The 25,468-nt window shown below is 46.2% G+C and overlaps 1 protein-coding gene across 3 annotated transcripts in view; it reads right to left on the bottom strand.

Annotated features, from left to right (window-relative positions):
• Positions 1–226: 226 nt before the first annotated feature.
• The window catches only part of Tm9sf4 (transmembrane 9 superfamily member 4), a 46,320-nt gene continuing 21,078 nt past the window's right edge, over positions 227–25,468 (bottom strand). For 2 of the 3 annotated variants that reach the window (XM_074074537.1, XM_074074538.1), the window contains exons 3-18: positions 24,817–24,916; positions 20,952–21,120; positions 20,722–20,851; positions 19,182–19,305; positions 17,689–17,807; positions 17,483–17,594; positions 16,170–16,240; positions 13,002–13,134; positions 12,102–12,183; positions 11,932–12,007; positions 9,966–10,049; positions 8,139–8,314; positions 7,574–7,637; positions 6,089–6,279; positions 4,850–4,939; positions 227–2,207 (exon numbers count right to left, since the gene is read on the bottom strand). In XM_074074537.1, the coding sequence (XP_073930638.1) occupies positions 2,069–2,207; positions 4,850–4,939; positions 6,089–6,279; positions 7,574–7,637; positions 8,139–8,314; positions 9,966–10,049; positions 11,932–12,007; positions 12,102–12,183; positions 13,002–13,134; positions 16,170–16,240; positions 17,483–17,594; positions 17,689–17,807; positions 19,182–19,305; positions 20,722–20,851; positions 20,952–21,120; positions 24,817–24,916 (1,860 nt within the window). In that variant the 3' untranslated portion in view covers positions 227–2,068. The remainder of the gene's footprint in view (positions 2,208–4,849; positions 4,940–6,088; positions 6,280–7,573; positions 7,638–8,138; positions 8,315–9,965; positions 10,050–11,931; positions 12,008–12,101; positions 12,184–13,001; positions 13,135–16,169; positions 16,241–17,482; positions 17,595–17,688; positions 17,808–19,181; positions 19,306–20,721; positions 20,852–20,951; positions 21,121–24,816; positions 24,917–25,468) is intronic. The other variant, XM_074074539.1, reaches the window with a different exon arrangement.

Here is a 25,468-nt window from a genome sequence, read left to right as displayed (position 1 = left end):
TTTTCCTGTGTCAGTGGCAAATGCATGTAATTTGGTACAGAGGGCTGAGCATCTGGGAGAGCCTGTGGATTGGCAGGAGGCAGGGAACAGCAGTGGCCTGAATCCCAGAAAACCTGACAGGAGCCAGAGCTTGGAGAGCAACCACTCGACTCAACCCATTTGTGGAAGCTGTAGTACCTCAGATCCTACCCACCCCCTACCCCTCAGCACATGATTTGAGACACAATAACAGGACAATGGTACATTTATTTACAATTAGACCAAAAAAAGGCATACAGGCATTTTTTTAATTAAAAATAATGATGATGATTTAAAAAGTCAGAAAAATCGACACTGTTTGAACCTGTTGAGTTCATTCCCCACACTCCCCCCACCCAAAAGAGAATCTCTTAGGGGGGAAAAAAATCCAAAATTTGAATGAACAAAAAGACTCCTTCTCTACTACTTGGGTTCCCTATTCTCCAGTCTGATTCTTGGTGGATGTCACTTGGTGTTGTGGAGTCACTGAGGCAAGATTGACAAGTTCACTGGTTTGATTGATGGAGCTGGCAGGGCCAGGGAGACTCTGGGGCAGTGAGGGACAGGGTGTATTCCTAGAGTAACCAGCATCCTGAGTTTTGTCTCATGGTGGGGTCACCAAGGACTAGAGCAAGGGTGAGTGGCTGTTACTTGAACCCTAATCCCAGGATGGATTGGTCTCTTGCAACTTAAGAGTAAATGCCTGTGATTTACACAGGTAGGCAAGGGTGGGAAGAGGGGGTGATGGTGGAGGAGCTGGGTCAGTCACAACTTGGAAAGACTGGGTTTCTTGCCTATTCCTGGGAACTGGGGAAGGAACAACCAAATTTACCTTTCTCTTCCTTTTACAGTAGTTTTCTGGATGTCTGAAAAAGAATTCAGGTGTTGAGGGTCTGGCTAAAAGAACTGAGTACAAACTCTGAGGCCAGGGGACATCAGGGAGAAAATGTGTCTGTCCAGCCACCTCAAGGAGGGATCTTGAGGACTCCAGGCTTCCTTGTTCTGCCCTGCAAGTGAGGCAGGAGAAAATCTGCCACCAGCACACATTGGAAAGAGTGGCAACCCCAAGAAAAGGACTGGGGAGCAATCCTGAGGGGCGAGTACCCCAATGGTCTCAGCTACCCCCTTCTAGACAGACATGTAGATGCTTGGCTCTGGAAATACTTGGCCCCAGGTCCAGGGTTTCTTGGCACAAGAACAGTTTGCTGTGCATCTCTTCTCTTTCTCCTTGCTGATCAGCAAATTCCAGCTGCTCTGTTCAAGGGGATTCCTGCTGTCTAGGGAACTGACCCCAGCACTTCCAGGTCTTCCTTGTAGCAAAAAGGCCTAGGTTTGTTCCTGGTGAAAAGACGACCAGAGGCTTGGCTGGAAGTCCTGCCTGGAGGTTCTGCCTTGGGCAGCCCAGGGAGACAGGTGGGGAATAAAAGAGGGAGGGAATGGGACTGGCAGAGGCTGGTTGGCACTGAGGGTGCTGTCTGGGCTAGACCCATGTGTGTCATGGCATTGGTGGTGTGGATCGACAGTGAAAGGCTCAGAACTCTCACTATAGCCCCAGCAGCTCCTCTTCCAGTTAGTGGTGGGGTGGCCAACAGCCCTGAGGAACTGGGGTGGAAATAGTGACCAGAATCCAGTATCAAGGTGGATTTATCCATCCTGGATCCATTTGTTAAAAAACAAAAAACAAAAAACAAAAAAAACAAACCTACAGAAATAAAACCCCAAACCAAAAACAAACCTGAATTAACAGGTCAGAGAGCTCCTGCTGGAGGGAACTTTTTTAGCACTGAAAAAAAAAAAAAAAAAAAAAAAAAAAAACTGACAAAAACTCATCCCCCACAGAACTGGAATAAGATGAAGAAAAATGCAAGATTTATCTACAGGCCCTCCCGCCCCCTACACAGCCCCAGGATCCAGGAACACTGTGTCAGGAGTTACATTCCAAATGAGCAGGAGTTATTTTATTTTGTGTGCCTGCAGTTCCCCACGCAGAGTGGCTTCCTGTCCGAGGACGCAGCGGGCCTGGCCAAAGTCCACCCAGGTCAGTCTATCTTCACAGCAGCATAGATCTTGCGGACAAACATGTAGGCAGCATAGAAGCCGATGGTGCCCGTGAGCAGCCAGAAAGACAGGACCATGAGGGCCGTGTAGCCAAAGTAGAGGAGAGAGGGGATGAACTCGACAATGTCCAGCTGGAACAACGGGCAGGGAGAGAAGAAGGATGATGTTTAGTGCCAGGAGGCCATGGAAAACTGGGGGCTCCCATTTCTCACTCATTTTGTAGCAAAACCAACACCTGGACCATGGCTAACCTTCATCTGCACCCAGTCTTGTGTGCTGCCTTGGATGCTGTGACCACAGACAGGAATGGTTATAGCTGTGTTACTTCCTGGTCCTTCACAGTTCCCAGAATAGCACAGCAACACTCCTGGATGGCTGGAGCAGCAGCCGGCAAGCACTGGTGGGGAGAAGTGCCCACTGCTCCCAACTTAAGGACAGAGAGCCTACATTCCCCTCCCAGGAATGCTGGTCACTTCTGTCAGCATTTCACAATGACTTATCTTAGAGCATTTCAGCCTCCTTTGTGACTAGGGTAGAGTTAGAAGGCTTAGACAGAGATGCTAGGGATCTGTGTTGTGTTTGCTGGTGGCAGAGAATGAGGTTAATCTGGAACTTTGGTATTAATATATGCCCAGGTGCACAAGGCTCTGAGTGGGGAGCCCTTTATCTAGGGCTCATGGGCAGATACATAGTTACAAAATACCAGGAGCCTAAAAAACAATAAAGAAAATAAATATATAGATATCTGTTTGAGACCCTCTTCTAAGCCTATGGGGTGAAGGACATGTTTTCAGACTCAATTCTTATCTTGCTCCCATAAACATTCTTGTGGTTACAGATGGAGTAAAGGTGATGGGGGCTTGGGAGAGGGGGAAGGGGCAGGGCAGGTCAAACCAGGAAAGGGATGAGCAAAAAAGAAGGGCTGGAAGGACCCTTAGAGCTCAGGCAGGCAAAGGCCCTCATTTTATATATGACACTGGGACTGTAGTTGATTTCAGATAGAGAAGGTAGATCAAGAGGAGGAAGGACAGGAGACTGTGATGAGATCTCTAGCTTTATTTTGCCTAACACTGTTTCTGTCTTCCCTCTCAAGGTGTTCTGAGAAACAGTCTTGCTACCTTGTAGTCCTACTAGAACCTAGTCAATCAGAACACACCATCCTGTCGGGCCTGGGTAAACAATGAGCCCTGGCCATGTAACCCTGGCAGAGGAGCCAATGAAGTCTTCCCTGGGATTAATATGCAATGGCAGATCAAAAGATGTTCTTTTAGTTCTAGGGCTGTTACTGGCCATCTTTCCTGTGGAAAGATACCACCTGCAGATTGAAGCCAAAAAAAAAAATATATATATATGAAGTTAAGGGTAGACACAGAGCCCTGGCTATAACCATGTGTAAGGCTAGAACTCCAATGTCTTAAACTGTTCAGTTATGTCAGCCAATAGATTCTCTTTTGCTTAAACCAGTCTGAATTGGGTTCTGGTCACTTGCCACTCATAAGCTTTCTGATTCACACGGGCTGTAGAGGATGAAGATTAGATTTGTCTTGGAAAATCCTAGGAATAATACTAATGACTGAAGATAGAAGTTACAGGGGCACAGATCACAGTGTCAATTAAGGAGACCTTTGCAGTGACAGCAACTGTCCAGAAAGTGAATGGGAGTGTTAGGAAGATGTGTCTTTTCTGTCACTGGATAGGTTGCACAGGAGTCAGCAAACTTTTTCTTAAAGGGCCAGATTATATAAATTTTTGTGTTTTATAGGCTATATGGTCCCTGCTGCAATTCCTCAACTGTCATTACATTGTGAAAAAGCCACAGATGATATGTAAATGAATGAGCATGTCTATGTTCCAATTTTATTTCAGAGACATCTGAGGCAGATGACCATCTGTTGGGATTGCTGAAGAAGGGCACCATCGTCAGACTGAAAGCAGAGGTGGAACACTGCACTAAATGATCCTTAAAGTCCTTTCCAACCTTGTAGTTTTGAGAAAAGGGTATTCCAACTTTCAACCAATGGACTTAAACTCTATTTCACAAATCTACCCTGGCTGTAAGTAGAGGGCTGCTTTGAAAGACTTTGGAGATCCAAAGTACAGCAGGAGATCCAAAGCCTTCAGTACTAGCCTGGGAGGTGAGGGGACCACTACAGTTCCTCAAACTCCTCGGACTGGCGCATCTGGCTTATGTGTCATTGTTGTGTCATGAATGAATCTTATCAAAACTTCTGGGGGGGATTATCTATCTATCTATCTATCTATCCATCCATCCATCCATTTCCTTGGGGACAATGAGCTCCTTGAGCTTGCACTAGGTGGGTAAGCCAGACTCCTATTTATTTGTCAGCCCTCTGAGATGCAAGCAAGGCCCTTGCCTATATTCTCTTTACTTTGTAGGACTAAACAATACTTGACTGAAGAAAAGGAAGCCCCCACAGACAGGATGCCAGGGTCCTAAATATAGGCGTCCATCTTTGTCTTTTTACCTGCTTTTATTCTTTTGTGTTACTCTTTGCTTCTAGTTTCTTGAGGTGAATACTGTATTATCAGTCTCTCTTACTTTCTATTAGAAGTACTAACAGGGGTATCTCACTGTTATTTAGCCAGCCTGAAGGCTTATCTCCTGTACACACAAAACCCAAATTCTTTCTTAAAAAGATGCATATTCTAGAGTGGAATACAGTTCTAGATGACTTTGGTCCTTTCCTCTTTGGTGGGAAAGGACTCCTCACCATGCCTAAAGAAGACTAAGGGGATCCCCGGAGGGTGGTACCTTGTTGACAAAGTAAAAGATGGCATAGACCAGGACATAGAATGCAGATCCCCCGGAGACAAGGAAAGTCCTCCACCACCAGCGGTAATCCTGAGAAGGAAGCAGAGGAAGGGTTACCATAGTTTCTAGGCCTTTTCCCACGAGATCTCCCAGTTGCTTGAGGGGCTTAAAACTCTGAGTGAGAAGAGTACCATATGGGTGCCAGAAATGTTTTATAGTTTGACTGTGATGGTAGTCACACAACTGGAGGCATTTTTTTTTTTGGCAGTACTGGGACTTGAGCTTAGGGCCTTGCACTTGCTGAGCAGGTACTCATCCACATGAGTCACACCCTCAGCCCTTTTAGCTTTAATTATTTTTCAAATAGAGTCTTGCTTCTGTGCCCAGGCTATCCTGGACACAACCCTTCTATTTACACTTCCCATGTAGCTGGAATGAGAGATGTGCACCACCACACCTGGTTTATGGTTGAGATGGCGGTCTCACTAACTTTTGTCCAGGCTGGACTTGAACTGAGAACTTTCTTACCTCTACCTCCCAAGTAGCTAGGATTACAGGCATGAATCACCACATCTAGCTAACTGGAAGCATTTCTAAAACTACAGAATTGTACACTAAGAAGGGCAACTTTTACTGTTTATAAGTTGTACCTCAATTTAAAAAAAAAACACCTCAACAATGAACGTTCTTGAGCAAATGCTTCCCATATGCCAGGCACCATTCTAAATGATACATACAAATCAGCTCATTTTAGTACTTGTAGCAGCTTTCACATTAAGTCTTTAATACCCATGCATGCTAAGGAGTAGTGGCAGAAATAGAGGCTGATCAAGCTTCAGAACTGCTAATGGAGGGGCAGGTTCCAGCCCAGGCTGGTAGTCTCTTGGTCTTTCCTTGCCCACAATTCAAGAACTAGTCCCTAGAGGAAAGGCAGGCCGCCAATCTGTACCTGCTAGTTGAAGAAAGTACTATCGGACTGGACTTGGTACTGACAAACCTACTGTCCTTCACCAAGCCATGGCAACTGCCCCACATAATGTGGTGGCAGGTGTCATGAACTCTAGTGCACAGCTGAGACATGGAAGCTTGGAGAAGGAAGCAGGACACTTATCCAAGGTTCAGCCTGAGGCAGGGACCACATGAAAAACCCAGACTCAGCCTCTCTGCAGGGCCTTTTCCCAGCTGCTCAATGCTGGATCCAGCCACCCTCTGCCCCACCTCATGGCCTTTTCTCCTCACCTCTGCACACAGCTGGAAGTACACCATGACGATGCTGATTTGTGAACAGGATACCACCAGGATGATGAAAACAAGAAACAGGAAGCCAAAGAGGTAATAGAACTGATTCTCCCATATTGCCTGTGGACATACCAGAGCAGGCCTTCAGATGGCTTGCCTTGGCTCAGCTGCCCTTTTCCCTGGCATACCACCTGTCAGCAGGGCAGGAATGGACACACTGTCATGACACCATCAGGGCCTGTGGGCCTGGCATGGGCTCTGAATGGACCCTCTTCTCTGGGGCAAGGGATGAGCGAGGCTATTCTTAGAGAAGGCTTCTGAGTGGGTCCCAGGCTGAACTTGCCAGCATGTAGGAAGTAATGACTCCCATCCCAACCAAAATTACATTAGCAGTCACTAGCACTTAGAGGGAGCTTACTCCATGCCAGGTGCTATACTACATCCTTCAAAGTCATCTTCACATGTGAGCTAAGCATGCTTTTAGTTTTGGCAGCATGAGGTTTGAACTCAGGGCCTAATGCCTGCTAGGCAGGTGGTCTCTACTTGAATCATACCACCAGCCTTTTATGTTTGTTTGTTTTAGTTATTTTTCAGAAAGGAGCTTGTGTTTTGGATTCGGACTGTGATCCTCCTACCTAAGCCTGTCACATAGCCTGAATTAAAGACATACACCACTATATCCACTTTATTAGTTGAAATGGGGGTTTCACTAAGTTTTTGCCTGGGCTGGCCTTGAACTGCAATCCTCCTGACTTCTACCTCCTGAATAGCTGGAATTACAGTTGTGCACCACTATGTCTTGCCCTAACCTTGACATTTTATAGCTGAGGAAGTAAAAGGTCTGTCTCAAAGACAGCATAGAGGGGACCTCCTGGAGAGGTGCACAGTGTCAGAGGCAGCCAACTCATTCTCGAGCCTGTGCCTGGTGGACAAAGGTCTCAGCAGAGACAAGCAGGACCCTTTCTCTGGAATAGCAGACATTTGTGCGGTACTGACTTGGGGCCCAGCACTGTTGGTCTGGGCACCTGGCTGGGTCAAGTAGACTAGCTGGCACTGGAGACCATCTGCCAGCTTTCATGCTGCCACTTTTGGTCAGGACCACTCACTACTGCAGCATTTCCCAAATGCCAAGAACCTGGACATTTGTTGAGCCTCACAATGATCCTTACCCTCGCTTGCCCAAAGTCTTTTTGGGTAAGGTTGACAGGAAAAGACGGGAGAGGAAGAAGAGACAACAATGCTAACAACCACGGTAGAGAACTGACTGCAGGACTGTAGAAGCAGCGTCCATGTGATAAGCCCTTCCTAGCACCAGCCCTGCACACATCACTTGTCTCCATTAACTCTCAAAGCTGTTACCCAACCTCTGGGTGAAGAATGGGGCTTCTGCACTTGCACAGGCGATAAAAAGCTGAGTGCCTAAGTGAGGGGGAAAGACCAGACTCATCACTTGAGTGGAGATTGGGGACAGGCAGTAGTACTCACACTGAAGATGAAGAATAGCTCGATGAACATGGCACCAAAGGGCAGGATCCCAGCCATGAGGATGCTGCAGCAGAGCAGGGGCGTTAACAGTGCAGAAGACCTGGCCATCGGGAAGTCTAAGCTCCCCACAAGCCAGCAGGAACATAGCGTGCCTATGCAAGTGGTAGTTTTGAAGCTTCTCCATGCTGTGGTACCATTATAACCTCTTGAGTCATGGGCAGGGTGGGCATGATTCTTTCCAGTTCATGGATGGGAACTGAAGTAGAGAGGTGGGCGACATGCCCAAGGCCCAAGTGATGGCCTTAACCTGTGTCAAACCCCCTTTGTCCCTCCCCTTCCCTATCCTGGTACCTAGGTTGACACCAATTCTAGCTATGGCTTGGTCTCTTTATCATGGTGTGAAGCTGAACTTGCATGACATTTACTGTGCTGCTGCTGGGGCATTCGTCACATCGCCCTGGGGGGAGGTACCCTCTTCCATGACCTCCTAGGGAGATGACTCAGGACAGCGCTGGCCTCATCCATCCCAGAAGTCCCCTTCCCTAGTCTCTGCCACAAGACTCACCCCACAAATCGGTTCATATACCACCGCTGCTCAGGGATCTGTCGGGGAATCTGGTTGGTGCGCACAGGGTTGTCATATGGCTGCTTGCGGAAACCAAAGTAGTAGCCCAAGTAGACGAGGGGCAGAGATATCCCGAACCACATGCACAGCAGAGCCACCATGGTGGGAAAGGGAACCTGAAAACACAATGCTGTGAGGCTCCATCAATCCCTGATGCCTAATATGGGGGCCATGCAAGGGAAAGAAGACACAAGCTCATCCTTGCCTCAGGGCTCCTGGCCAGAATCACTTGGGGGCTAAGAGTTTTCTGTGTGGAAAGGAGTGCAGATGAGGGACCATCTGAGCTCCTAGTGAGTTTGTCATTTGGGAAGGAAGTGGGGAAGAGGGAGGAAAGGACTAAGAACCTAAAGGGGACACAAGGAAAGAAAATGATGTGTAGCCCATTAAGTGATGAGAAAAAGGGAGAAAACAGAACTCTACAAAGCGCTCTCAGTTTGGCTAAAATACAATATCGCAATAGACTTAAGTGAAAAAAGCAGGTTATAACACTATGAATAGGACTCCATTTTAGAAGAAACAATATTTAAATGTGCCTGGAAAGACCTATACCAAAAAGTTAACTAACAATCCTTTACTTTTCTTCAGCATCTTCTTATAAGAATCATGCAAAAAGAAATGAATTAACAAATGTAAAGTGCTTAGAATGGTATTACAAAGTAAGCACCATATAAATATTCATTATTTAAAAATTCATATAATTTTTAAATAATATAATTCCATTTTAAACATATCTGTAAAAAGAAAAAGGCTGAAAAGAGCATATATTAAAGATCTATATAGCATTTACCTCTGGATGGTTGGATTATAGGTTATTTTTAATTTCTTAACTTGTCTGTACTTTCCAAAATTACTACAATGACTGTTATAATGTGCAACTGGTAATCAGAAAAAAAAAATGCTGAAGAGACAAGGAACACAGGTACAAAAAAAAGGAAGTGAGAGGAGGTGCATGACTTGTCTTTCCTGAGGGCGGCTTCCTAAGCCACTGGGACAAACTTAGGCCTCCAGTAGACTGGACTTGAACCTTTCCCAGGGACTTTATTCATTTATTTTGATGGACTGGGGTTTGAACTCAGGGCTTCATGCTTGCAAAGCAGGTAGTCTACCACTTGAATCATATCTCTAGTCCATTTTGCTCTGCTGGCCTGTGCCTAGGCTGGCCTCAAACCACAACAGTCCCAGTCTCAACCTCCTACGTATCTAGGAGTTCAGGCGTGAGTCACAGGTACTCGGCTCACTCAGGGACATTAACAGGCACCTGCATGTAGGGGGCAGGTGGCTCTGCTGGCTGAATGCCAGCCCCACCTCTACCACAGTCCGGCTAACTGACCAAGATGCCATTTCCACCCACCTACACCCACTGAGTTAGAAATCTTAAGTGAGTCCTGAGCAGCTACCAGCAACACCACAGCATGGGGCTGGAAGGATCCCCACTCTGAGGATAGGGCTACTGAGGAAGAGAGCCCTATTGTGGCATATTGATCTAATCCACTCATATGGGGCAGCTCTCACTTGGTAGAGACAGGGGAATTCCCCAGCTGGCCCCTCGACTATGGAAACCTGCCTTTAGAGAAGTGAGCTTTGGCCAGCTGCCTGTGAGGCCACAGAAGCCAGGGCACTGGAAGACAATGGGAAGCACTGGGGAAACCCCAGCCAACCCTCAGTGGTTGTGTCAGGGCTGGGAACAGAGCTTTGGGGACTCAGAAAAGGAATGGGAGCAACAGGAAGTTACTGGGGAGGGGCTGGAGGATGGGGGAGGGCACTTACCGCTCCTGATGAATGCTTTCCCCAGATGAAGCAATTCAATACAAAACAGATGCCAAAAACCACACCAGGGTACAGTGTTGCCGTCTGGGGAAAAAAAGGGGCCAGGTTAGGAAACTGTATCCAGGGCACTCCCATGGGGTCCCTGACCACAGGCTTCAACCCCCTCCTTGTCCTTCAGAACTTAGCTCAAGCACCATTCCTTCCCTTTCTCAGATGAGGCAGGCCTCCTGTTTGAGGCCTCTGAGCTCTCTGAAGCTGCTGCTTCCTTGCTTTCATCCCACTCTAACTATAGATGGTCCCCAGCTTATAAAGGTTCTACTTAGGCGTTTCTGACTTTACGGTTGGTGCGAAAGTGATACGCATTCAGCAGAAACCACATTTTGATTTTGGGTAAGTTAGGTGTATTCAATGCATTTTCAACTCAGGACACTGTTGACTTAGGATGGGGGTATTAGGATGTGCCCTATTGTAAATTGTCTGCCCCTCCCCAGTAGACTGCAAGCTCCTTGGGAGGAGTGAGTCTGCCTTGTTCTCTAGTATACTCTTATCACTCAGAACACAGTAGCCACTCAATAAATATTTGCTGAATAAGTGAATAAATAAAGCTGTTACAAAACATGTATGTCTAGGCACCAACCCAAACTGCCTTGAGTGATAGTTAAGCTTTAATCAAGTCTTAGGGATGGCAAATGGTGGGCTCTCCATCATCATCTCACCTAATTCCCAATACAGGTTTAGAAGGGGAGGACTAACCAGTATCCCTTTTAACAATGAGGGCACTGAGGCCCAGCAATGTTTAAAAATACCCTTCCTCCCACACACACTTTATGAGGTAGAGGCTGAAATCCAGCCCATACTCTTGAGCTTTGCAGTATATTCTAGTCAGTCAGAATCTCTTGGTCTGGAGCCTGGGCACAGAGAACCAAAAGCCCCAGACTTTGAGCAACTGTGTGAACAGCCTGGCACATAAGCTCTGCTGCCAGTTCCAAATTTGGCCTAGTGTCCCTCCACCCAAGAGATGTCACTGCTCCTGCAGATTCCTGACCCTGGGCCTTTATGCAAGTTATCAACACCTTGGGGTGTCCACCACCTGAGTGCCAAGGTTGTACAAAGTGTCACTCCACCCACACAACACTGAGAGGTATGTAACTATTCCTATTGGAGAGACAGGAAAATTGAGGCTCAGAAGGCTATTCATGATTATCACTCAAGGAAAGAATATGGCCAGGACTGGGATCTGGACAATTCCAGAACCCAAGGCTACTCTGCTGGCTGCTTCTCTCCATCTGAAACCCTCCTTTTCAAGGACTAGCTCAAATGTCACTGGGTCCCTTCCTTTGTGTTACTCTTTACTCTGCCGCATAGCAGGGAATTCCTCATCTGTGTTCTCAGCTGAAATTTAGGTCTGGTTGCTATATCAGATATGAGGTATATGAACAGAAAAAAAAGTTCCAGAGAGAAGAGGCTTAAGGCTCCCTGTGAGGCAAGGCTGACCTCAAACCCCCTTCCTTTTTCTATGGTCATTTTGCTCCTCAGTCCCAGAAGGACAGGGAAAGGCAAGAGCCATTTTTACTGTAGAACAATGAAAGCACAAGTCTGGAAACAGGCTGGCAGTCACTTGGGCCCTCTCTATTTTGTTGAATAGGGCATTTTCCTTGGTGCTGCTGATGGAAATTCCACCATTCTGAACTCCCTATTTCTTCTTTTGCTTGAACTATTGGACAACAAAGGCTAAAAAATCAACTAAGGGCAATCCTCTCACTTTATGAGTAAGACAACTAGGGTCCTGACATGTCCTGCTGCCAGCCTGTAGATAAGGGCCCAGAACTGCTAACCCTTGGCCCAAGACCCTTCTGCATGGTCATGCTGCCACTCAGCTTCCTCCAGTACCTGTCTCCACTCCTGAGAGGCCCAGGAAGAGCTTTTCAGGTGCCACCAAACACTGGAAATGGATTAGGACACTTACACAGAAGGCTCCTTTCTTCCACCTATGGCCTTTTAGAGTGCGGTACAGTCGGCCGGCAGAAAATCCACCAAACACCCTGTGGGAAAAGGGCAGGGTCCACACCAAGGAGACCTGTTAGTGGCATGAAGGAGGCTTGTGCTGGCCCCTGGGAGCCACTCACACACACCTACCCCATGAACATGAAGAGGAAGCAGGCTGTGGTCATGAGAGCTCCCCGGCTGGAGGGCGACAGCATCCCAAGCATGGCCACAACTGCAGAGGGAGGGGAATAGGGTCAGAGTAACTGATGGCAATTCTAGCTCCAGGTTTGTGTGTCTGGGGGAGGGGAGGGCAGGCTGACAGGCTCCTGGGTAGAGGGGGTAAATGAGGCTCCCTTCTCCCTTGGCCTTCTCAATGGCACAGGTCCTTCTCCACTACAGGAGAAGACTGGGTCTTAACTGGGGCTCAGGGGATGCAGCACCTGTGGCCATTATTAGCTAGCTGAATCTTAACTGCATAACTGCAGCTTCCAATCCACAGAACACTTGCAATGAGTCAGGCACAGGGCTGACAGCACACTCAAGACCAGCTCACTGAACACACCTTCTTAAGTCTATAAGGTGGACATTAGTTTCTCCATTTCTCAGACTAGGAAACAGAGGCCCAATAAAGTTAAGCTGGCTGACCAAGGTCATAAATTTCAGTATGAGACTGAGATCCAAATTTAGGCAGAGGGACAGAGCTTTCTGTATTATATGTTAGTGTTTCATCTTTGTTGACTGGGTCAGTCACTTAACCTGACTGCAAAATGGGCCACTCTTGCAGTGCTGATGTGCAGCTTCCCTGATGGAGTAGACATGGTGGACACGGTGGGCTCTATAAATGAGCTGGCAAATGGAGGAGAATCACCATTCCTAGAGTCTGGGGCTGGTGCTGGGCAGGCAGCTGTCTGCCCAGAGACACTGGCATGTCTGCTTGGTGCTAGGTATTTGGCCTGCTCCAGGGAGGGAAGTCTACCCTTTTCCTTGAGGCACATGGAGAGGTGGCCATGCTCCCCTGGGCTCCACATCCAACCCACTAGTCCCACTCACAGATGACAATGAGGATCATACAGAAGAGCTGAATGCCTGAGCCCAGCAGGGAGCTGAGGATCATGGGGTACTGGGGTGGCCTGAAGACATCACCATGCACAAGCTTCCACCCAGACTCCTCCATGGTGTCTTCCTGCAGCAAAGGGTAGAACAAGGCAGGCTCATGAGAATGGGGGCAGTTCCTCCAGGGACCACGCCCACTGACCCAGGCCCCCTGATCCCATGGAGGGTGTCCCTCAGTTGTCAACCAGCTCTGCTCTGACACAGGAGTGCAAACGATATGAAAAACAGTGTTTCTCAGAGAACTGTCATATGGGGAAGGGAAGCCATAAACAGAATGCTTGTAGCTTCATAAAAGGAAAATCGCTCCAATTCCACAAACCTAGTACATGAAAAAAACAATGTAAATAATATGCTAAAATGTTAACTTGATAGTTCTTGGGTGGTGAGATTTAGAATTTGTTTTTTCTGATTATAAAAAGAGACATGCATTTATTTGTGTAAAAAAAGTTAAAAAAACTGGCATGTCATGAAATCCAAGTGAGCAAAAAACAATAAATGTTTAACATAGAAAAAATTTTAAGCCAGGTATGGTGGCTCACTGTGAAATCTACTTGGGAGGTGGAGATCTGGAGGACTGAGGTTTGAAGACAGCCATGTAGAAAGTTAGCGAGATTCCATCATAACCAATAAAGATAAAGGTGAATGTGGTAGCACATGCCTGTCATTCCAGCTGCTTGGGGGCATAAATAGGACTGTGGCTCAGGCCCACCTGGGCAAAAGCATAAAACTCTGTTTGAAAAATAACTAAAGCAAAAAGGGCTGAGGATGGCTCAGTGCTCAGTGGTAGAGTGCCTGCCTAGCAAGTGTAAGGCCCTGAGTTCAAACCCCAGTATTGGGGGGAGGGGAGAATGTATATATATATATATATATATATATATACAACCCCAAGTGTGGTGGTGTATAACTATAAACCTAGTACTCAGGAGGCTGAGGCATGGTAGCACATGCCTGTAGTCCCAACACATGGGAGGTAAAGGAAGAAAGGTCAAAAAGTCAGCCTGGCCTATATTACCCCCTTTCCCAAAAAAAAAAAAAAAAAAAATCACACACCCAAAAAAATAGAAAAAATTTAAAAAAATTATTTATACTTAAGTAATGTTTATACATTAACATAAAATGATACTACTGCTTCGTCTTTTCTGTATACTTATGTACATATGTATATATATGTTTTATTCGTTTTTTTTTCTTTTTGATGGTACTGGATTTTGAATTCAGGGTCTCATGTTTGCTAGGCAGCAAGCTACTCCACCAGCCCTACATATATTTAAAAAAAAAAAATTGGGATCATACTATGGACTTTGTTATTTTTAGATAATGTTTGATTGTGATTATTTCCTTATGTCAATAAATATGTTTCCCCCTTCAGGGGGAAGGGATAAGAAGAACAATGGAGGGGTGAATTTAACTACAATATATTCTAAGCACATATGTAAATGTCACAATGTATCCCCTGAACAACTATTACATACTAATTTTTAAAAAATCAAATTCAAATTGAAAAAGTATATTTGGGGCAAAGTGGTTGGGGCTCATATGGAAAAAAGAGAAATTATACTTCAAAGCTGCAATAAATATCTAGACCAACTTTTTTCTTCCTTCCTTCCTCCCTCCCCCCCTTCTTATTTTTGTGGTACTGCTGTTTGAACTCAGGGCCTTGCACTTTCTAGGCAGGCAAGCACTCTACCACTTGAGCCATACTCCCAGCTCTTTTTGTTTTAGCTATTTTCCAAATAGGATCTTGTGCTTATGCCTGGACCAGCCGCTTATTTAATAATCTGCCACAGCCAGGTCATTGGTTGAGACGGGGTCTTGCTAAATTTTTGTCTAAGCTGGCCTCAAACTGTAATCCTCTTGATCTCTGACTCCTGAGTATCAAGGATTCAGGTGTGAGCCACCATACTCAGCCCCATTTGACAGTTCTTGAGATGCACTGCCCACTGCTTTTCAGAAAACTGCCATTGGCCCTTTCGTAGAATGGGAACGTGTTCATTTCATACTAACTTTGCCAACAACTAGTACTATGAAAAAAATCATACCAAGCCTGGAGAGGTGGCTTATACCTATAGTCTTAGCTACTTAGGAGGATCATAATTTAAGGTCAGCCTCAACAAAAAGTTATCGGGACTTCTATCTCAATCAATAAAAGCTGGGCTGGTGGTGTGCACATGTCATCCCAGATATGCAGGAAGCATAAATAGAAAGATCAGTGTCCAGGCCAGCCTGAACATAAATTTGAGACCCTCTTTGAAAAAATACCTAAAGCAAAAAGGGCTGGGTGTGTGGCTTAGCGGTAGAGTGCCTGTCTGGTAAACGCCAAGGTCCTGAGTTCAAACCCCAGTACCATAAAAAAAAAAAAAAAAAACCTAAAACAAAACAATCAAAAAACCCAAAACACCAAACTAGACATAAGCACCTGTAATCCAAACACTCAAGAGGCTAAGGCAGGAGGATTTCAAGTTTGAGGCCTAGTTTAGGCTACATAGTATGACCAAAAAAAATCCATGCTAGTTTGATGGTCCAAAACCATCTTCTCATGATTGTTTGAATCTACATTTGGGAGCTATCCCTGAGGTAAAAACAGTATTTCACATTTTTACTGGCCATGTGTAGGTCCTTATCTGTATTTTTCTTTTCATCACTATATAGATTTTAGCATTTTGGGATCTTTTTTGCTGTTGTTGTTGTTGTTGAGAGTTTAGATATGTAGCCTATGCTGGCCTCAAACTCAGGATCCTCCCATCTCAGCCTCTGAGTGCTAAGATTACAGGCACACACATCCACAGCCTGTTCTAGCTTTAAAGTTTTTAATGTCAAATGAAGTTTTCTTCCTGTGATTTTTAATGCTTTTATTTTACTATTATTACTATTATTGGCAGTACTAGGGTTTGAACTCAGGGCTTATTGTTTTTATACTTTAAAATTAGAAACCCTAAGAGGATAAGATTTTTTTTCTCTCTTTCAATGCTTTAAATTATTCTATGAATAATCACACACACACACACACACACACACACACACACACACACACACTCAGCATCTGGCAGGCCTGTAGTCCTACTACTACCCTGCCAGACCATCCCTTCCCTAGCCAAGACCTCGTACAATGTCATCCTCCTTGTTATAGTTGGCGATGTCCTTCCGGAGGGTCCGAATGATAATCATGCTCAGGATGCCTGAAACAGATGGAGTGGGGAGTCATGAGCATTGCTACCACAGCTGTCTGTGCTCCATGCCCTACTCTAGCAGGAGCTCACCATGTGGCCATCTCAGCAACTCCCCAGGACAGAGCTCCACTCCAACCAACCAGGGAGAAGTATGCAGGGAAAAAGGAGCTGCTGAGATTGGTGGGGACAGCCACAGGATGCTGTTTTTTATGTTAGGGAAGAGAGCATCTAGTTCCTCCATTGCATGGTCCTCTGGCTTCTCTGGCTTCATATCTCCTAGGCTCCCTCTCACCCCACCTCTGGAAAGTCACTGTTTTAATTGGGAGTTCAGAGTTTCTCACTAACTTCCTACCACTACCCATGCTACTGCTTTGCCAGGTATACACCACCTGCATGATTGTGCTTCAAGACTCATTCTAAGCATCTTCTCCTCTCAGTGCCCTCAAAGAGTTCAGCGACACCCCCTCCCCCATTTGTCCTTTCTCCCTATTTACTTCTCTAGGCAGCAGTGCAGTGGTTATAAGAATGGGATATATGACCTTGAGCTCATTTTATGTTTAGGCTTAGCTTATGGGGTTAAAAGACTGAGATCTTTGTAAAGTGCTTAGGACAGCAGCTGACCCAGGCTAAATGTTTAATAAATGGTAGCTAGCACTATCTCTGCTTCTTAAAATACTGAAATAGTTAGTGTCAATCCACCTCTGCCCAGCACTCTCTCACCATCCTGCTCCTGCCAAGCTTGTCTTGCTGTGAGGCTGTGACCACTGTTGAAACAGTGCTTCTTTGGCCCTTTGTTCAGAGAGCCTTTCCTAAAGTAGCCTTCTCCCTTTCAACTGTTGTGCATTTGGTCACTTGTCTATGTTTTCTAGCACTTTTTACAACTGGAAAGGCCACTACTTATTTGATTTCCTCCCACTGCTACATTATAAAGAGGACAGAGACTAGGCAGAGAGGACTGGCTTGTTCAACACCATATCCCTAGCCATCTGGCACAGCACCTGGTCAAGAAAAGCAAAGTATTGTTGAATGAAGCAATGATTGTATGCATGGATAGATGTATCCATCTCTCTTCAGAATGTAGACTGACTCTTGTTTACCTCTGTACACGTGACACTTAGCACAGGGCTCTGATACCTGCTTCTGACCCACACTTGGGCCTGTGAGCACCCTAGCTCTCCTCTAAGTAATGTGATTCTTCAGTCCCTCAACCCCCATCCTGTCCTCTCCACCTTCAATCAACAGAACTCTCACCTGATAGGAAGAAGACCACCACAACAGAGTTAATGATAGAAAACCAGTGGATCTGCACGTCACTCATGGTCAGGTAAGTGTCCCAGCGAGAGGCCCATTTGATGTCACTTTCCTGGCAGGGAGGAAGAAGCACTTAGGCCTCCTGCCTGCAAATTCTGGCCCAGCCCAGACCCTCCTCCCCTGCCAGAAGCTTGTGCTCTTCTCACCTCCCAATGCACAGAGTAGGTGAAGTACAGCTGATTCTCCTTGTTGGGGTCAATTTCTTGGGGTGAGGAGTTGGTACCCTCAGGTAGGGTGCATGAACTCTTCTCATCTGCTTTGAGGTCTGTGAGAGACAGAGACTAGGTCTGTTCTCCTGGTGGCCAGTGCCACTCCCCAAGGGCTTTTCTGCAGGTGTCCTCAAGGCTGCCTGCTTGTGGGACTGTGGCCTCCAGGATCTGAGTGGAGGCTGGGAGCACAGCAAGCAACCGTGGCTTTTACAATGACATTCCCAGGGCCTTCAGGGCTGCAGAGAGGCATGCATGGAGGAGGGAGGGACAGAAGGGTCTGTGTCTGAGTCCTGCCTTAGGCCAAGCTCCTCTACTCAGCATTTGTCTCCTCAAGTTCGTTACACACAGACAAAGGTGGCTTGCTCTACCACATTTGCTCATTCCTCAGTCCGTCTCCATCACTTAGTGATTCAGTCACTCAGACGAACTTCCCTTTCATTTACTCATTTGTTCATTGTGCCATCTACCTCTTCATTCAGCCAAGGTATCCATCTATCCTTCCCTTCATTCAGTGCCAGGTACTGTGCTGGGTGGTGAAGATAAATGGTGAGAAAAGGTGAAAAAGATTGTAATCTTAATGAGCCACTTCTGGGACTGTAGATGTGGTGCAAGTGGTAGAGTGCCTGCTTTGCAATTGTGAATCCCTGAGTTCAAACCCCAGTCCAAAAAAAAGGAGCTTGATTTATTCACTTCTGGAGCACAGACCTCAAAATAATCCCATACATAAACGTAAAACTGTGTACTCCCAGAAAGAGGAAGTACAGTGCTCCTAAAGTATAGGATCTATGCTTCATGAGACTTCTGTGTATGATTTTGAGAGCCATGTTCCACAACTTTTTTAAAAAGCCAGAAAATGCTTTTTAAAAGCATTCTGGGGATCTAAGGCCAGTTCTGTTGCCTAAGTGAAGGACATCCTGTGATGCACAAGGCTGACAGGGGAGGTGAAACCGGACCTGGTCCTATGGGCCCATTAGCACTGGGCTGGGCTCTCAAACTCCTGCACAACTGTTAACCCTGGGCAATTTTAGTCTGTGCCAATTACTAGCACAGGGAGCGAAAGAAGAAACCTGCTGCCCAATGGCGTTGTCTGTACCTCTGCCCCTGGTTCTTCAACCCAGGGTGAGCTGGATGGTTCTTGTGAACAGGCTCAACAAAGCCTCAATTTGCTGTTTGGTCTCCACCAGTTCACCAACCTCCTCCTGGGGTTGCTGGGAGGTAGTGAGCTAGTAAGGTACCCACCCAGTCAATAACACAGCTAATGTCCACTCTCCCTCACCCCTACCATCTCTATTGGGAATACAGTGACCCTTCCATGGCTGGGAGCATATGCCATACCTGAACCTATTGGCCAGTCAGGAGGTGAGAAGACCCTAAGTGAGGAAGCCCAGACCCATCCAGCCCTGCCCCTCTGGTCATACCTCCCCACTCACCCTCCAGCCTGATGCTCTGGGGAATCACCTCGAAGCGGACGACACGGTATGTGTGTTCCTGGTCCTCTTCCATGTCCTCTCGGTGGTAGTAAAGGATGAACGAGAGGTGATTGTGCAGGTAGATCTAAAGTAGAGCAAGAGAGAGAACAACAACAACAAAAAAACTAGCAGCCAAGAAAACAACCAGAAAGTCACTCAGGGAGATCACCCCAGGCATCTGGTCTCCCACTCCTCCTTATCCAGCATGTTTAACTATGCCAACCTTCCAGAAACTCTGCTCTCATCAGATCACCCTCCTACTCAGAAACCCTCCAGGGCTCCATCCAGGACTCTCTGCAACTTATCAGATAAAGCCCAGTTTCCTTGGCCTCAAATTCAAGGCCTTGTATCATCTCCCTAATTTAGCTGTCTGCTACTGTCTTTTAAAACACATTAATGCACCTGACCTCTCTGGCCCCTTCCTGCCACATGAGCAGTCTCTGCCCTGCAACTCTGCCCACAGCATCTACTGCAACTAGGATACCATCCCTTTCCCCACTAGGCTCAAGTTGACCTTGTTTGCTAAGCCCCACCTCCTCCATGAGACTTTGAATGCACAGCAACTACCTCATTAGTGGCAGGCAAGCTGGGACCCAAGGTCCGATACTGCCAGCTCACTCCCACCTAGGATAGAAGTCCTTTGAGGACAGGAAGTGTGCTTTGAAAGAAACATTTCTGTCTTTTATTCCTTAAATAATATCTGCTCAGTTCAGAAAATTAGGAAGATAAAGAGAACACATTAAGATCAACGCCATTAGCTAGGTGTTGGTGGCTCATGCCTGTAATCCTATCTACCCAGGAGGCAGCGATCAGGAGGATCAAGGTTCGAAGCTAGACCAGGCAAGTAGTTCACAAAACCCTATCTTGAAAAAAATACCCAACACTAAAAAGGGCTGGTGAAGTGGCTCAAGGGGTAGAGCACTGGCCTAGCAAGCATGAGGGTGAGATCAAACCCCAGTACCACTAAAAAAAAAGATCATCGCCATTATTGATTTATTCCCAGGGGCTCTGCTATAAGTATTCACACAGACTGCCTGATTTACTCTGCAAAACAACCCTGAAGGGCAGGTATTATTACATGTTTATAGATATGGCAACAGGCTCAAGGCCACTTAGACAACTAGCAAGTGGTGGAGGCAGGAGTTAAACCTAGGGAGACCATGTGCTTTTTGTTTGTGCAGTCCTAGGGATTGAATCAGGGCCTTGTGCTTAACTGTAGGCACCTGATCCCTATATGTTCCTCCCTCCTGCTCCTGCACACTGATTAATTTCCAGGATTTTGTTTGTTTGCTTGTTTTAATCTAATAAAAACACAATCCAACATTTTAGCAACTAAGCCTTCACCTCTTTGTACTCCTTGTAGCATCTACCAGATGCTGACTCCCATCTCTTCTATGTTTCAAGCCTATAGCAGAACATTTCCCATTCTCTGTGACCCCAATGTGCTTGTGACTTGTGAGGTATGCCTCCCCAGCCCTCTGAGCACACAAAGACACTCTACCTTATTGACATCTGTGAAGCCGAGACGGTAGCCATGTTCAAACTGCACATCTTTTTCCTTCTTCTTGTCATCATTGTCACGGTTGGAGTACAGCTCTAGCCGAGTGGCCACAGGCAGGTTGTCGGCAATGCTGGAAACCCAAAGACTTGCTTAGTCCCTCTGGACTACCTTTCCTGTCAGTCCCTCCCCCATGTGAATTCGAGGCCAGCAGGGAGTTAAGAAAAACTTACAGGTGGACATAGTAGTCTTCTGCTATGCGCTCAGCCACCAGCCGGCTCTGCTCCACTGTCAGGGTTACTGGCTTACTGGACTGGCTGCACAGAACTTCACACTTCTTCTCGCTGTTCATGAGAACCTGGAAAGGGGTGTTGACAATCCGGTCCCCTCTCAGCACCTCTCCTGCCGTAAGAGAGACAGATCGAGCTCAGAGCTTCAGCCCTGAGGTTGCTGAGGTCAGCAGAGTCATGGAGCCACTGGCAGCAGGGCAATATGGATCGATCTCTCTCTTTCTCCCCAACTGCCTGTTGCCTGAGTAACCTGCTGCCAGACATCAAACTCACAAGCACTGAGCGGTCAGGAGTATCAACTAAACCCCACTGTGCTTCATTCTGAGCCGCTCGACAACTCTGTGATGAGGTGAAACTGGGGCACGCTGAAGGAGATCCACCAAGGTAACAGGCAGGACTAATGCCTCATCACGTGCATGTCCTACCACACTGGATCTGCTTGACATGGCCCTGTCGGCCTTGCCCTCTGGTCACTTACTTATTCATTCATAAACATGTGCGGGGCACTGGTTATGTGCCAGGCCCTGAAGATGCAAAGTTGAACAACATATTCATGGATCTCACGCCTAGTGGGAAGACAGACTTTGATTAAGTAACCAGCAGAAGGAGAATATACTATGTAACTTACTATAGACATGGGGGCATGGGTCTAGGAAGGTCTCCATGAGTCAGTGGTGTTGAAATAACTCCACAGGAACAGCAGTGTACACAGAAGGCAAAGTATGTGCAAAGGCCCCTTGGGGGGGTTGAAGGAATTGTGAGAAACTTGTGAAGCTTGTGTTAGTACAAAACAAAGAGCTTGGGAATGACTAGGATGAGCTGGAGATGGGGGAAAGAAGAGGTGGAGCTGAATGCTGGGCGTCTGTGGGCCCAACAGTTTGATCTTCATCTAGAAAGCAAGGAAAGCTCATCAAAGAGGTATGGTCCCAATAGGGCAAAGGAATATGCTACCTACTTCTGGTTATAGAAAGATCATTCTGCTAACTTTGTGCAGGAAATAGGATGTAAGCATCTGGCTGGGGTGATGGCATCAGTCATGTAAGTGAGTAGCATGGGGACAGGAAGGGAACATGTAGGAGGCTGGAGCAAAGCACACAGCATCAGAAGCTACTGAGGAGGTGGAACTTGGGGTACCTGCTGCTGATTGGGTACAGAGCCGAGGGAGGAGTGGTACATGTTGGGAGACTCTCAGACTTCCATAACCATGTTTTTAAAGGTGGGCAAAAATGAAAAAGAGCAAATTCAGATGGAAGAGGTTTGTAGTTTGGATATATAAAACAGGCAATAAGACATAAGGATTTGAGACCAAGAGGAGAGGTCAAGGCAGAGATGGAAGCTGTGAGTTGCTGGTATACAGGTGGCAGATGGCAGGGCCATTAGCTGTACCACTGGAAGGGTAGTATTCAGCCATGCAGCCCAGGTGAGAGATGACTTGAGTGCAAATGATACTATGGGGGTGAGAGGGGCAGGGAGAGGGGCCTGAATAAAGGCCTCTATCCTCTACCCTGTTTTAGAAAGTGAGCCTGCAAAGCTCTGGCATGAACTACAGAGTAGAGAACCAGGACATCTGCGTGGTATACAGCTAAAAAAGCATTTTATAGACGACAAGCTAAGGACCAGAAACAGAGGCATGCCGATGGTCATCTGAAGGGGTGGTGGTAGTGCTAAGTCCCTGGGCTCTTTCTTCACATCACATCCTGCCACCCATTCACTTGCAGGTCAAAAATGAGCTGGCTTGAGGAGAGGAGGAAATGCAGAGAGAGGAGGAGGCTGCAGACCAAGTAAGGTGGTATCACTTCTTGAGATTTAGAAATTAAATTTAAACCATGAAAGAGGACATACTGGCCTGGAATGGCTCATTTCTAATACAGAAGTGTTCCTTTTTCTTTTTTTGGTGGTACTGGGGTTTGAACTCAGGGCCTCATGCTTGCTAGGCAGGTACTCTACCACTTGAGCCACTCTGTCAGTCCTCTTTTTTGTGTGTTGGATATTTTTGCAATAGGGTCTCATGAACTATTTGATAGGGGCGGGCTTCGAACCGTTATCCTCCTGAGTAGCTAGGATTACTGCTGAGCTACCGGCACCGGGCTCTTTCTTCGCTTTTTTTTGAGATGGGGTCTCACTATGGTCTCAAACTCTCAAGGTCAAGCATCCTCACACCTAGCCTCCCAAGTAGATGGAACAACAGATATGTGCCACATTTCACCAGAAGTATTCCTTTTAACCACAGCCACAAGCTACATCATGGACTCAGAGCACTGCTGTTGTATTTCAGAACATCTTGCAGTGCCAAAAAAAAGTCTAACATTTCTGAAGTTTGGAATCCTGTGGCTAAGGCAGCTTGTTTTTCTCGTTTTTTTTTGGCAGTACTCGGATTTGAATTCAGGGCCTTGTACTTGCTAGGCAGGTGCTCTACCACTTGAGCTAAGCCCCTAGCCCTTTTTTGCTTTAGTTATTTTTCAGCTAGGGTCTTGCATTTTTGCCCAGGGCAAGTCTTAGACTATGATTTTCCTCCTACCTACGCTTTTTGCACGGCTGGGATTCTGAACTCATCCCACCATGTCTAGTTTGTTGGTTAAATGGGAGTCTTGCTAACTTTTTGCCTAAGCTGGCCTCAGCTTCCTGAGTAGCTGGGATTGCAGGCATGGACCACCACATGTGGCAAGAAATTGAGATTTTTAAACTCAGGACTTTTGACTAAAGCCAGAGTTCTTTCTGCTGTTCCTAATGGCATCTCCAGAAAGGCTCACTAGGCTGTCACAGGGAGAACTGTGAGAATTAAATAGAGTAAAGAACACAAATGCTGAGAGCAGTGCCTGGCTCACAACAGGTGACATGTAGGGAGGTACTGCTGCCTGCTTTTGGTTAATATTGGGCACAAGGCCTGCCTGTAGCTGATCTAGACACCCAATACCTAGCAAAAGGTACACTCATCAGCTAGGGATTCTGGAAACATCTCAGCTCTGGGAGACCTGGATGGCCCTTTCAGGGACCTGATCAAGAAAAAGTTCTCAGAACTGGGGTGTAGCTCAGTGGTAAAGCACTTGCCTAGTATGCACAAGGCCCTGGATTCATACCCAGCCCTGCCAAAATCAGAGAGGAGGAAGAGATAGAAACAGAGATAGACAGAGAGAGAGAGAGAGAATGAATACGAGAATCTGTTAAGGTCCCTGAGGTCAGGGAGAGCATCTCCATACTCTTATCTCCAGGACTTAATGCAGAGACAGGCAGAGAGGAAGCATTGATAACTATGTCCTACATAGGCACCTGTCATTTCCTTTAAGTCTAAAATTCTGCCAAATGGAGAGTCATTTAGAATAAAGTGGTTATTATTTATGGATCATTTGTGCCAGACACTGTACCAGTGCTTCACACATATTATTTGGTGAGTCTTAAACAGTTCAGAAAGTGTGGCAATGTTTCTTCATGCTTTAGGGCAGAGATAATCATTCACTCTTTCAATTAAATGCAGAGTAGGCAACAGAAGCCACCAGAAAGAAGGGGATATCTGAGTAGAAGCCAAGTGCTCTAACTCTGAGGACTGACCAGGTGGATTCAAACACAGCTAGCCATTAACTAAATGGTATAACCAAAGGCAAGTTACTTAATCTACAAAATGTGAAGAAAAACTGCAACTACCTCCCTAAGGCCACTATGAGGATTACATAAGCCAAAAGGCATACAAACTGTGTACAACAGTGTCCAGAATGTAGTAAGTGGCAAATAAGGGCAACTGCTACCATCATTATGAAAATCATACTGAGTTCCCCTTTGAGACAGGCTGAAGCAGTGTGAGAGAAGAGCTTACCCAGATTCTCTGCCTTGTAGGTTATTTTGCTGGGCTGGCAGAAGGGCAATGAGTAGTATTCATAAGGTAGCTGGGTTCGAGAGCTGGTAAGTTTCACAGCCTGGTGGGAAGAGAGAGGCTGTTATTCCTCTGTCTAACAGAAGCTAAGACAAGTATTCCAAGAATCCTCCTTGGAATCCACACATCTTTAGCACTCTTGGTGATATCACCAGCTAGACAAACTCACTGTAGCAGATAAGACTATATTTACTGTACTCCCCATAGTTCTGTATTATTCCACTTTTCAGTAGTTTTATACTGAATTATAGATTTAGTTTCAAATCACATGATTGAGCACATAGCTGTCCTTTGGAATGATCATTTCACTGGGCATTTTTCCTCAAGAAATACTGCAAATAAGGAAAAAACCTTTAGGGGCAAAGAGGGCTGGTTTTATTTGTAACTGCAGCGGCCCCTTCCTTCAGTTCCTCCAGCCTCAAGTCAACCTTTTGCTGTGCTGTGTCTATGTGATGCCTTCTCATATTTAGGTCTCAGCAAAAATCATCTCACCTGTGAACCCTTCCCTACCCATCGTATCCAAAGGAACTCCCCATTGTTCTGTTTCAACTCTATCAGCTTCCTTTATATCATGTCAAAGAAAATCCAATTCTTT

The sequence above is a fragment of the Castor canadensis genome, chromosome 5, assembly GCF_047511655.1.
Source record: "Castor canadensis chromosome 5, mCasCan1.hap1v2, whole genome shotgun sequence".
Lineage (NCBI taxonomy): Eukaryota > Metazoa > Chordata > Mammalia > Rodentia > Castoridae > Castor > Castor canadensis.
This window is presented reverse-complemented; position numbering and strand designations above follow the sequence as displayed.